Source organism: Oryctolagus cuniculus, chromosome 8 (assembly GCF_964237555.1).
Source record: "Oryctolagus cuniculus chromosome 8, mOryCun1.1, whole genome shotgun sequence".
NCBI lineage: Eukaryota > Metazoa > Chordata > Mammalia > Lagomorpha > Leporidae > Oryctolagus > Oryctolagus cuniculus.
Window position 1 is genome coordinate 63,310,355 of NC_091439.1, and position 14,628 is coordinate 63,324,982.

A 14,628-nucleotide genomic window follows, 5' to 3' on the forward strand; every position below is an offset into this window, starting at 1 on the left:
TTGTTAAGTCAACAACAGGAGGCACTGTGCACTTACTCCTCATGTAGGATCTCTGTCCTTAATGTGCTGTACATTGTGATTTAATGCTATAACTAGTACTCAAACAGTATTTTTCACTTTATGTTTCTATGTGGGTGCAAACTGTTGAAATCTTTACTTAATATATGCTAAATTGATCTTCTGTATATAAAGAGAATTGAAAATGAATCTTGGCCGGCACCGCGGCTCACTAAGCTAATCCTCTGCTTTGTGGAGCCGGCACACCGGGTTCTAGTCCCAGTCGGGGCGCCGGATTCTGTCCCGGTTGCCCCTCTTCCAGGCCAGCTCTCTGCTGTGGCCAGGGAGTGCAGTGGAGGATGGCCCAGGTGCTTGGGCCCTGCACCCCATGGGAGACCAGGATAAGCACCTGGCTCCTGCCATCGGTTCAGTGCGGTGCGCCGGCAGCATTGCGCCGGCCACGGTGGCCATTGGAGGGTGAACCAATGGCAAAGGAAGACCTTTCTCTATGTCTCTCTCTCTCTCACTGTCCACTCTGCCTGTCAAAAAAGAAAAAATAAGAAAGAAAGAAAATGAATCTTGATGTGAATGGAAGGGGAGAGGGAGAGGGAAAGGGGAGGGTTGCAGGTGGGAGGGAAGTTATGGGGGGGGGGAAGCCACTGTAATCCATAAGATGTACTTTGGAAATTTATATTCATTAAATAAAAGTTAAAAAACAAACAAACAAACAAAACAAAAGACATTATTTCATTCTTTGTTATGGCCAAGTAGCATTCCATAGTGTATATATACACCATATTTTTTTTTTTCAGTCATCAGTTGGACAGCTAAATTGATTTCATAGCTTAGGTGCTAATCAAATATCAATTAATAGAGTACAAAACCTATTTGCAAAAGTTAAAGATATTGGTTTTCACTCATTTCATAATCAGATTTGACATTAGTGCAATGTTAGTATTTCTGCATATGTGTAAAACAGTGCCTGAAAATTTTTATGCTGCGATTAATATGCAACATGTGAGGTTTCTCTTTATATTCTGCCCAAACAATGGATGTACCATTCTATTTAGAATGTCAGAAAGAAATGCTCTGAGGGTTAACATGTTTCTGAAACGCTGGTAATGGGGCTGGCACTGTGGCATAGTGGGTAGCTGCTGCCTGCAACACTGGCATCCCATATAGATGCTGGATCAAGCCTGGGCTATTCTCCACTTCCAATCCAACTTCTTCCTCACAGCCTGGAAAAAGCAGCAGAAGATGACCAAAGTTCCTGGACTCCTGTTTTCTCTGTGGGGAACCCTGAAGAAGCTCCTGGATCTTGGTTTAGAACTGGCTCAGCTCTGGCTATTGCAGCCATCTAGGGAGTGAACTGCAGATGGAAGATGTCTATCTCTCCCTCACTGTCTTTAATTCTGACATTCAAATAAATAATTAAAAAAAAAAAAACCCTTGGTAATGTAGACAAAGAGTGCAAGGGAAATCATGGTCCATGAAAACTCTGCTGCTGTCTTGTTAGCTCTCACATTACATAAATAGAAACATATAAAGAATATCACTAGATAGGCACCTCACTGTTAACCTGTTATGTATTTACCTCAATTATTGCAGTTGAATTCTTGTAACTGAAGTGTTCCCTTAAATATTTGAGAAAAATTTAAAATGTGTAGCTCTCCCTTTATTGTCTCAAGAAAGTACATACAAGATATTATTTTTTTCAAATGCTTTAGTTGAAAAGATTTAGTCCTTAATCAGCATTGATGAATCAATTTCTCCTTGATAAATATATTTTATTTATCCTAAAATTATAAAACTTAATACTTATTTCTTATGAGAGGGGATATAGTATAACACATAAATATCTGGCCATTGGAGCCAGATTGTATGGGTTAAATACCAACTCTAACATTTACCATGATCATAATTTGGACAAGCCACTTGAGCTTTTCATGTTTCAACCTTCTCAGCTATTACTTGAAGATAATAACACATATTCAACCAGATATTAAATGAAGGTCCAATACATCTGTCCTTAAGTACTGTTGACCCTCAACTAGGGTTTACATTTTTTGCAAATCTGTTTTCAGTATAATTTATTTGAAACCCCAATACTTAAAGTAATTTCCTGGCCATTTTCAGACATGTGCAAAGAAATGGAAAGTTAGAGTCACTAGAAGCACACATTTCCAGCTGAGGTCAAGTAGGTTTATGCTTTGTCTTTTTATTTCAACTCTGAAACTATAAACAAGTGTCCTTGCTAAAATCCACTTAGTGCTAAATTTTTCAGTTTTTCTGGGTTTTGTTAGTGATTTAGCTATTTAGAATGCCTGCCTAGTATAGTGCCAAAATGCTGTCTAGTGTTTCCAAACATAAGGAAGCTGTGATGTGTCTTACAGAGGAAATAATTTTTGTTCAGTAAACTTCATCCAGGCATGAATGAGTAATAGCATTGTTGTTGGTGAGTTCAATGCGAATCAACAGTATATATTAAAGAAGGTGTCTTTAAACAGAAGTACAGCTCAAACAAGGTTATGTATTAATTGGTTGATGAAAACATTGCAAGCAGATGCTCGCAAGCAGAGTTTAACATTTTTCTTCTCTAGGAATAACAGTTCACTATTTGCTTATTCAATTATCTTATAGAAAATAAATACTGCAAATAAGGAGAATCAACTGCATTTTAAGCAGTCTACAGGGCTCCTTTGTATTTTGGAGAGAGAGTTCAGAACTGGTTTCCTGTTGCAGCATGGCCAGTCATTTTCAAAAGCATGGTGTTTTTTTCCCTTCACACACAGAGATCCTGGGAGAAGCTGCTGAGACTGTGAGCATTCAAGTCCAGGATTTCTGAAGACTTCTCCCTGGTTGTCTCTATGTTTGGGGTTTTCTCATTTAAAATACATACTTGATGTGGTTAGAACCCACTTACATACGCACTCTGTAAGTGGAATGAATGGTTCTAGGGCTTTGATTTTCTCTTGCTTATTTTACTTGTTAGGTGTAAGCAAACAGTAGGCAATCTAGGATAGAGGTGCATCCTTACTTGTTCTTAGAAAATGCAAATTCCTTTGAGGGGATGTATATATTTTTAATTTTGGTGAGAAATCTCTATTTTCTAATAATTACATACTTAAGACTTGGAAGTTTCACAAAACCCTAAAAACTGAGTTTTGGAAGATAGATGTCCTGACATGCAAGCACCTGAATTATAAATCAACAAGTGACATGAAAAATGAAGAGCTCAAAACTTTATGGCTTACTGATTAATGGATAGAATCCATCCTAGCAACAGCACTAATAAGAGGAGGAAAAAGCAAAGGAGAAGGAAGATAAAGGGAAGAAAATGTGAAGAAAAACAGAGGTGGAGATGTAAGGATTGTAGGCACCTAATACCAAAATGAGTAACAGCAGAACATGTAACTAGCTGACTGGTGCAAGATGCTCTAGTTCCAGAGAAGGAATGTTTTCACACAAATTTTAAGCACCTTCTTATCTAGGGCTGTGACCCAGTTATAGACAGAAAAAAGAAAACATACGCAGAACAAAATTGAAACAGGGAATGAGGTCACAGTGAACAGCTTGGAAACTTGGAGCCCATGTCTGGAGGTAATTCTAGAAAGCCAGGGGAGATGTGATATTATTATTATTATTATTAGTTCTTAGAATTTGTATTAATTCAAATTAGATTCCTTTGCTTTTTAATATGCTTGCTTGTTATCTGCTTTTCACTATCAAACCCAGAGAGTGATGAGGAAGTTAAATAGTTGGGTTGTATCATGTTTGAATAGTCCATTCTGTTTGTAGGTCACCTATGGTTAATATAAGGAAAGCGTCATTTCTATACATATGTACTTGTATTAATTTCTTTTACTTTTTTTTTATTTGACAGGTAGAGATATAAACAGTGAGAGAGAGACAGAGAAAAGGGTCTTCCTTCTGTTGGTTCACTCCCCAAATAGCTGCTATGGCTGGCACTGAGCCGATCCGAAGCCAGGAGCCAGGTGCTTCTTCCTGGTCTCCCATGTGGTTGCAGGGACCCAAGCACTTGGGCCATCCTTCACTGCCCTCCTGGGCCACAGCAGAGAGCTGGACTGGAAGAGGAGCAGCTGGGACTAGCACCCGGCGCCCATATGGGATGCCAGCGCTGCAGGCAGAGGATTAACCAAGTGAGCCACGGTGTCGGCCTTCTTGTACTTCCATTAAAGATACTCTGAAAAATTATCAACTTTGTCTCTGCTGTGTCTTGACAGCAATGGAACCAAAGACCTAAAGAATCACGAAAGATGTAAGAATAAAGTAAATTAGATAGGCTGAGCTAGGCTCAGAGGATCAACCACTCCCCCACAGGGCCTTGCCTTACAGACAGGAAGCTCATGGGCCTTCATGTTGGTCTCCTATGGAAAATCAAGGAATGTGCAGCAGCAGGTAGTAAATTGACACATCAGGCAAGGGCACTTGATTTCACTATTAAGGAGTATTTAGCCTTTTGAAAAGAACTCCCTGTAGTCTCGCGTACTTGATTTATTCTTTAAATAATATTAAGCAATGTGGATAATAAAAACAAAGGTAAGGAGGATAACATGGATAATCCTTGGACCAATAAAGGGACTGGGTAGAACTTGAGACGTCTTTTGAGAGCACTATTATATGTAAAATACGGTCAAGAGGAAAACAGAGAAGGAGGATAAATAGGAAAATACCCAAGTGCAGACATACTCTGTAGATTTTAGACTTGTCAATAGTCATTTATTTATATCTACCAAACACAAATTTGTCTTACATGTTTATTTATAGCATAAACATTTTACATATGCATATATTATGTATATTAATATATGTGCATTTATTATAGATAATATCTATGAGCATTTGCATAAATATCTGTTTATCTGCCTCTCTATTCCTCTACCTACACATGTCTATGTGTGCATTCTATTGGTTCTGTTTCTCTGGAAAACTTTGAAAATGCAGTAAAGAAGAGAATATGCTTGTCCATTATCTGCTTTCCACTTCCAAACCCAGATAGCCATGAGGCAGTTAAACAGTTGGGTTGCGTCATGTATCACATGGCTTTGATAAACCATAATCTCTAGAAACAAGTTACTCTGCTTCCCTGAGTCCCCTGCATGCCCAGCATAATGCAACGTGAGGCTTTAAACCAACAGATCTTTAAAAACCAAAGCATTTGGTAATGGAAGCATCTGGACAGCAAAGGAGTGCTTTCACAAAGTGCAGGGAGGTTTTGAGTGCAGATTTGTAACAGGGTAGTAGAGAGGGATTCCTGGACCTGTCATGACTTACAAAGAACAGAACCTACAGGTTTGAGGATCGGGACTGCACAATAACTGCACAAGTGAAAGGGGTTGCTGGAGTAGGAATTTATTCAGTTTATTCATTTTAAGTCCATTCCCCTTGTGTGTTTGCCTAATTAAAGACAACACATGCATGCATTTTCTTTATTGAAATGAATGGATATTAAAGAGCTTATTTCCTGCTATCCATTATTACAGGGCAGTACTTATAGTTCTCTTCTTAACCTTAGGAAAGTAAAGATGCTTATTACTGTTGACGCTGAAAAACCTACATTTTGTGTTGGCCCAGAATATGAGCATATGTACCTTGGTTATCTGAGCACAGACAGTTCGGTACAGCATATTCAGAAGGCACACATGCCAGTTCTTCATTCTGCCAAAGGCAGATGCCATGGGTAAGAAGGAGGAAGTAAAATGAGAGACAAAATCATGACAATCTGAGTAGCTGCTTATGCCAACAAAGAAGGTCCCTTTTATTTTTGGAGCTTAAATATTCATAGACTATACAACAATTTTTTAAATAAGCAAATATTTTCCTTTTTTTAAGATTTATTTTATTTATTTGAAAGACAGAGTTACAGAGAGAGGTAGAGACAGAGAGAGAGAGAGAGGTCCTCCATCCGCCGGTTCACTCCCCAGATGGCTATAATGGCCAGAGCTGCGCCGATCCAAAACCAGAAGCCAAGAGCTTCTTCCGGGTTTCCCACATGGGTGCAGGGACCCAAGGACTTGGGCCATCTTCCATTGCTGTCCCAGGCCATAGCAGAGAGCTGGACTGGAAGTGGAACAGCCAGGACTAGAACCAGTGCCCATACGGGATGCCAGTGCTTCGGGCTAGGGCTTTAACCTGCTGCGCCACAGTGTCGGCCCCTATACAACATTGATAACCAAGGTTTTATTTAAGTCTGTGGTTAACTATGCTGCCATTAACTAATACATCAATGCTGTCAGTGTGTACTGATTGCTCAAAATCCTTCCAGGAAGAGAGAATACATTAGTGGACCAAACTGGGCTTCCTAAAGGGTAATATTTGCCCAAAAAGACAAAATACATAATTTGAAGGAAAGCATTTACTTTTTTTTTTTGCAAAAAAAATTATTGAAATACAACATACCTACCAGAAAATGTGCATAAGTGTACAGATTTGGTTGCCTCTTCACACTGTTAATTATTTTCTTTAGTGGGCACAAGGTGGTTCTTAACTTGATGCTAATTTCATTTTTCTATTTTTCCTTTTCTTTCCTGTGTTTCTGGGGTCTTATCCAAGAAGTCTTTACCTAGGCCAGTGTCTTGCAGCATTTCCCCTATATTTTCCTCTAGCAATTTGATGGTTTCAGGTCTTAGGCTTAGAGCCTTTGTCCACCGTGATTGATTTTTTATACTGTGTAAGGTAGGGGTCTTATTTCAAATTTCTCAATGTGGAAATACAATGTCCCAGTAACCATTTGTTGAATAGACTGTCCTTTCTCCAGAGAACAGTTTTAACTAACTTGTCAAAGATTAGTTGGTTATAGACACATGGATTAATTTCTGGGGTTTCTATTCTCTTCCATTGGTCTTTTTGTGCCAGTACCAAGCTGTTTTGATTGTAATTCCCCTCTATATCTTGAAATGCAGGTATTGAGATACTATCAGCTTTGCTTTTGTTGTTTAAGATTTATTTAGCTATTTGGAGTCTCTGGTGTTTCCATACGAATTTTAGCATACTTTTTTCTAGATCTGAGAAGAATTTTGGTATTTTAATTGGGATTGAATTGATTTGCAAATTACTTTTGGCAGTGTGGATATTTTGATGATATTAATTCTTCTAATCCAAGAACATAAGATTTTTTTTCTGATTTTTTGTGTCTTATTTATTTTTTTAACTTTTATTTAATGAATATAAATTTCCAAAGTACAGCTTATGGATTACAATGGCTCCCCACCCCCATAACTTCCCTCCCACCCACAATCATCCCCTCTCCCGCTCCCTATCCCATTCCATTCACATCAAGATTCATTTTCAATTATCTTTATATACAGAAGATCAATTTAGCATATATTAAGTAAAGATTTCAACAGTTTGTACCCACACAGAAACACAAAGTGAAAAATACTGTATGAGTACTAGTTATAGTATTAAATCACGATGTACAGCACATTAAGGACAGAGATCCTACATGAGGAGTAAGTGCACAGTGACTCCTGTTGTTGACTTAACAAATTGACACTCTTGTTTATGGCATCAGTAATCACCCTAGGCTCTTATCAAGTTGCGAAGGCTATGGAAGCCTTTTGAGTTCGCTGACTTCGATTTTATTTAGACAAGGTCATAGTCAAAGTGAAAGTTCTCTCCTCCCTTCAGAGAAAGGTACCTCCTTCTTTGATGACCTGTCCTTTCCACTGGGATCTCTCTCACAGAGATCTTTCATTTAGGTCATTTCAATTTATTTTTGTTTGTTTGCCAGAGTGTCTTGGCTTTCCATGCCTGAAATACTCTCATGGGCTTTTCAGCCGGATCTGAATGCCTTAAGGGCTGATTCTGAAGCCAGAGTGCTGTTTAGGATATCTGCCATTCTATGAGTTTACTGTGTATCCCGCTTCCCATGTTGGATCGTTCTCTCTCTTTTTGATTCTATCAGTATTCACAGACACTAATCTTGTTTATGTGATCCCTTTGACTCTTAGTCTTATCATTATGACCAATTGTGAACAGAAATTGATCACTTGGACTAGTGAGATGGCATTGATACATGTCACCTTGATGGGATTGAATTGGAATCCCCTGGCATCTTCCTTTTATTGCTTTCATTAATGTTTTGTAATTTTTTGTTGTAGAGATTTTTACCTCCTTGGTTAAATTTATTCCAAGGTATTTAAAAAATTTTGTAGCTATTGTGAATGGTACTGATCTTAGAAGTTCTTTCTCAGCCATGGCATTGTTTGTGTATTCAAAGGCTATTGATTTTTCAGTTTTGCTTTTATATTATGCAACGTTAACAACAACTTTTATGAGTTCTAGTCTCTTAGCTGAGTCTTTTGGTTCCCCTATATATCAAATCATGTCATCTAAAACAGGGATAAGTTGAGTTTCTACTTTCCAATTTGTATCACTTTGGTTTCTTTTTGTTGCCTAATAGCTCTGGTTAAAATTTCCAGAACTATATTGAAAGGCAATGGTGAAAATGAGCATCCTTATAGTGGTCCAGATTTTTAACAGAAATTCTTCTAGCTTTTCACAATTCAGTATCATGCTAGCTGTGGGTTTGTCATATATTGCCTTGATTATGTTGAGTAATGTTTCTACTATACCCAATTTGTTTAAGGTTTTTATCATGAAAGTATGTTGTATTTTATCAAATGATTCCTCTGCATCTATTCAGGTAATCATATGGTTTTTAGTCTTTGTCAATGTGAGGTATCACATTTAATGATTTGTGTATCTTGAAACATCCCTGCGATCCCACTCGGTCTGGGTGAATGATCATTCCGATGCGTTATTGGATGCAATCCGCTTGTATTTTGTTGAGAATTTTTGTGTCATGTTCATCAGGGGTATTGATCTATAGTTCTCTTTCTTTATTGTATCTGTTTCTGTTTTTTGGAATTAAGGTTGTGACAGCCTTATAGAAGGAGTTTGGAAGGGATGCCTCTCCTGTAATTTTTTGAATAGTTTGAGAATTTGAATTAGTTCTTTTCTAAAAGTCTGGTAGAATTCAGCACTGAAGCCATCTGGTCCTGGGCTTTCCTTTGTTGGAAGGGTCTTTATTATTGATTAAATCTCTATCTTGGTTGTTGGTGTTTTCAGGCTTTCTATATAATCATGACTCACTTTTTGTAGACTATGTGTGTCCAGGAATCTATTCCAGGGGTCCAGATGAGATGGCAGCTTCTGAGAGCAAGCTGAGAGCAGACTGCAGCAGCCAAGTCACTGGGGATATTGCATGAGGGAAAACGTGTGGACAACACCAATTCTGAGTCCTATCTGTAGTCCTAGTAGGGGGTAGGGTGCCCACCTATTCCAGTAAGGGGGAAGCACATATTTTCTCGCCAACCAACGAGAAGCAGGCATCATCTTGACACCAGTACATATAGGGGATTTTACCAGAGGGAAAACTGCATTCTTCGTTGATTGTGAGTCTGGCTAGGAGGGTTGGCAGAAGGCTGAGCATCCACTTAGGACTGTGAGGTTCTCCAATTCTTTCAACCTATTACAGGCTCTGGGGCTCAAACTGCTAATGTGGAGCACCCCCATACAGCTGGCCTGGGAATGCCTCTGCTCTCTGTGGATTGGTAGGCTAGTGGGGCTGTGAGCAGATCCTCTGCACCCCATGACTGTGAGAGTGTTGTGTGCTGTGACCATGGGAATTCTGTCACTGCACGCTAGGGCATGGGTTATAGCTGGGTCTTGGGCATTCACTGTTTTTGGTATCAGAGGTTCATAGATCTCCAACAGACTGGGGTGGGTCATCAAGAGTTCCATGGTCACACTGAGGACAACAAAGATCCTTTGTGCCATTCATGTACTAGTGTGGGTGTTCCCACTGTGGGCTAACTCTGGGCACTGATCACCTTGGAAAAGAGGAGGTGAGGTCATGATTACATCAACAGCTATGACCATACCTTCCTCTGCTGACAATAGAAGAGATCCACCATGCTCAACTTGGGTATCACTCTGTATTCTCACCCCATCCTTGGGTACAGACCATAGCTCCCTGACCCTACCCAGCACACGACACTGGGTATTTCCTGAAGGAGCATATCCCCTCTAAGCCACAGAGGCATGGTTCAAAGATAAAACCCAACAGAGAAGAAAACCAACAAGTATTTACACAAATACCTAACATGAAAGAACAGCTTTGCCAAGAGATTGAGATACTGAAGAGAAGTTAAACTGAAATATTATAAATAATGTATTCAATATGTCAAATATAAAATACAGGGGAAAGCCTTAAAGCCAGAGATGGTGAGACAAAAGAAAGAATATCTCACAAATCCTTAGAAATATCTCAGGACCCTCCCCCCAAAACGAAGAAAAAATTAGAAAAACTGAAAACAATGTTCATGATTCATGGGATACTATCAAACAAACAAACATGTATGCCTTAATAGTTCCTGAAGGTGTGGAAGAAGAGAATGTATCAGAAGGCCTATTTAGTTTAATAATAGCAGAAAGCATCTCTAGCTTGGAGAATGAAATGGACGTCCAAGTAGAGGAAGCATTGTACTCCTAAAAGACATGATCAGAAAAGATCTTTACCATGACACATTATAGTCAAACTTTCAACAGTAAAACATAAGATTCTAAAATGTGCACAAGAGAAACACAAGATTACATTCAGAGTATATTAGAGGATTAGACTAACAGCTGATTTCTCATTGCAAATCCTACAGGCTAGTAGAGAATGGACACATAGTTCAAGACCTAAAAGAAACTGTCAATCCAGAATTCTATGCCCAGTTAAGCTCTCATTTATAAATAAACAGTGAAATAAAGACCTGCCAAAAAAAAAAAACCACCAAGAATTCAAAGAATTTTATACCATTTGTCCATCCTTTCAAATGACTCTTAAGGTTGCACTACACAGAAAAAGAGAACTATAGTTATCATTATGAAAGAATGTGAAGTCAGAAAATCACCTAGTAAAAGTACAAAAGAAATCCAAAGCAAAAAACATGAATATGTATGGAAACATGGCAGGACCAAATAGTTACTTATCAGTAATAATCTAAATGTAAATGGCCTAAATTCTCCAATTGAAAGATACAGACTTGCTCAATGGATTAAAAGACAACTAACTGAGCAGCAAAGGGGAAACCTGTTGAAGTGAAATGGACACTATGAGAAACAGTGACTTGATCAGCTCTTGTCCTTACTGTTGATGTACAATGTAATACTTTATTGATTTTAGTATTTTCTCTTTGTTTTGTTCTAGTACTATTGGTTGAACTCTGTGATTAACACACAATTATTCTTAGGTGTTTAAAATTTTAACTGAAAAGTGATCCCTGTTAAATATAAGAGTGGGAATAAGAGAGGGGGGAGATGTACAATTTGGGACATGCTCAATCAGACTTGCCCCAAATGGTGGAGTTAGAATCATGCCAGGGGATCCCAATACAATCCCATCAAGATGGCATGTAACAATACCATCTCACTAGTCCAAGTGATCAAATTCAGTTCACAATTGATCACACTGATAGGTCTAAGAGTCAAAGGGATCACACAAGCAAAACTAGTGTCTGCTAATACTAGCTGATAGAATCAAAAAGTGAGAGAATGATCCATCATTGGAAGTGGGATACACAGTAAACTCATAGAATGGCAGATATCCTAAATAGCACTCTGGCCTCAGAATCAGCCCTTAAGGCATTCGGATCTGGCTGAAGAGCCCATGAGAGTATTTTAGGCATGGAAAGCCAAGACACCCTGGAAAAAAAAAGGAAGACCTAAATGGAAGATCTGTGAGTGAGATCCCAGTGGAAAGAATGGGGCCATCAAAGAAGGAGGTATCTTTCTCTGAAGGGAGGAGAGAACTTCCACTTTGACTATGACCCTGTCGGAATAAGATCGAAGTCGGCGAACTCAAAAGGCTTCCATAGCCTTGGCAACTTATGACTAGAGCCTAGGGAGATTACTGACGTCATAAACAAGAGTGTCAAATTGTTAAGTCAACAACAGGAGTCACTGTGTACTTACTTCTCATGTGGGATCTGTCTTTAGTGTGTTGTCCAATGTGAAGTAATGCTATAACTAGTACTGAAACAGTATTTTACACTTTGTGTTTCTGTGTGGGTGCAAACTGATGAAATCTTTACTTAATATATGCTAAATTGATCTTCTGTATATAAAGATAATTGAAAATGCATCTTGATGTGAATGGAATGGGAGAGGGAGCGGGAGTTGGGAGGGGTGTGAGTGGGAGGGAAATTATGGGGGGGTGGGAAGCCATTGTAATCCATTAACTGTACTTTGAAAATTTACATTTACTAAATAAAAATTAAGAAAAAAAAATACCCATCTATTTGTTGCCTATTAGAATCACACCTCACAAACATAGATACATGCATACTGAAAAAAAAAAGGATGGAAAAATATATTGAATGCTAATGGAAAGCAAAAATGAGCAGGTGTAGCCATCGTAATATCAGACAAAATAGTCTTTAACAGAAAAATTGTTAAAAGAGGGGGCCAGCACCATGGCTCACTTGGTTAATTCTCCACCTGAGGCACTGGCATCCCATATGAGCACTGGATTCTAGTCCTGGTTGCTCTTCTTCCTGTCCAGCTCTCTGCTGTGGCCCAGGAGGGCAGTGAAGGATGGCCCAAGTGCTTGGGCCCCTGCACCCACATGGGAGACCCGAAGGAAGCACCTGGCTCCTGGCTTTGGATCAGCACAGCGCGCTGGCCATAGTGGCCATTTGGGGGGTAAACCAACTGAAAGAAGACCATTATTTCTTTCTCTCTCACACACTGTCTAACTCTTCCTAATAAAAAAAGAAAAATTGTTAAAAGAGACAAAGAAGGGCACTATGTAATGATTAAGGGATCAATCCAGCAGGAAGATGTGACTATAACAAATGTATATGTACCAAATAACAGGAACCTGGATATTTAAAACAAATGTTAATGGATCTAATAGGAGACACAGACTCCAATACAATAGTAATGGGGAACTTCAACACCCCACTTTCATTAATGCACAGATCGAATATACAGAAAATCAACAAAGAAACAACAGAGCTAACAGATACTATGGGCCAAATGGACCTAACTGATATCTGCAGAACATTTCATTGCATAGTTGCAGAATACACATTCTTTTCACCAGTGAGAATAGACCACATGATAGGCCATAAAGCAAGTCTCAGCTAATTCCAAACAAAAAAATTTAAATAATATCATGTATCTTTTCTGATCACTGTGAAATGAAGCTTGCATTTAATAACTTAAGAATCTCTAGAAATATGCAAGCACAAAGTCTGAACATGTTCCTGAATGAAGAGTAATAGAATAAATCAAAATATAAATCAAAAAATTCCTGGAAACACTCATTTCAAATATTATGGGCAATTATTTTATTGCTTGTAATAAAAATAAATTGCCAAATAAACCTACATAAATTTGTTCTGGTGGATCCTTTGACCAGGAATTAGGAGTTGTGTAAAACATTTGCTCAGCAGTGAAGCTAGCTATATTCTTAGTGATAAAATTTATTAAGTGGTTATAACAGTGAAATATTATATAGAAAATAATTAATGTAGTTGGAAAATACTCACTTTGTTCTTGAGGGTAGGTTTTCGTTTGAAGAGACTGGAACTCATAATATGGTATCTCATGTTTGAATATGGATGTAAGAACACCATCAAGTTCTTCAATGTATTTCTGTTTTCAGATGAAAGAGAAATTTTCTATTAGTTCAGTCATTTGCATATAAACTTGTCTTAGTACAATATAATAAAAATTTGCCAGTTGCTATAAATATTGGATACTCTTTAGTAGCACAAGTTTTTTGAAAGAACAATGCAAACATTAGGGGCTTACCTAAGTTTTTTAAGATAATAGGAAAATGAATGCACGAAATAAAATCCCCTCATTTTCTGTGAGTAATGACAACTTTATTTAAATATTAATTTAAAACAATATCATAATAGGCCAATAACACTAAAATTGATTTCAGTATTAAATTCTGATAAAACAAATGGTACCTCTTATTAAGTGAAATAACAAAAATGATAGTTTGTATCTTTGATTTAAAATAGGTGGGATAGTCATATAGATTGTATTATTTCTGTGTGTAAGTGAGGGAGAATATTGCTTCCCCCCACAAGGCAGATAAACAGTAACTATATGAATATAGCTACTCTCTATTATAGAGATCAGGATTCTTTAAAAATTGTACTATATCACAAATGTTGCAGAAAAATATGCAAGATATTTATATTTAATTGAGTGGTGGGTAAAGGGAAACAAGAAGATTTATGTTTTTCATATTTCACTCAAACTGCTTAAATGAGGATACCAAAATATAAATTATGCATATGTAACATCATATCTAGAACAACCACTAAATATGATGTGCAAAGGAATACAGTTAAAATACCAATACCAGGGATTAATAAAAGTATAAGCAACTTACAGGAAAGTAAAAACAAAATCAGAGAAATAAAAAGAGAAAAAAGACAGCCAACTAAAGTCTTAAAAAATTTAAAGACACAAAAGACAGATACTGGTAGAGTGGATTTAAAAACATGACCTAACTTTATACATTCTTTAAGGCGCTCACTTCAAATAAACAAGATTGATATAGGTTGAACATAGAAAAATTTCTATAAAGTGATATCA

At 37.8% G+C, this 14,628-nt stretch overlaps 1 protein-coding gene across 2 annotated transcripts in view; it reads right to left on the minus strand.

Moving 5' to 3' along the window:
* The window catches only part of BANK1 (B cell scaffold protein with ankyrin repeats 1), a 352,647-nt gene that overhangs the window by 196,683 nt on the left and 141,336 nt on the right, over nucleotides 1–14,628 (minus strand). For both annotated transcript variants that reach the window (XM_017347389.3, XM_008267565.4), the window contains exon 6: nucleotides 13,563–13,668. In XM_017347389.3, the coding sequence (XP_017202878.3) occupies nucleotides 13,563–13,668 (106 nt within the window). The remainder of the gene's footprint in view (nucleotides 1–13,562; nucleotides 13,669–14,628) is intronic.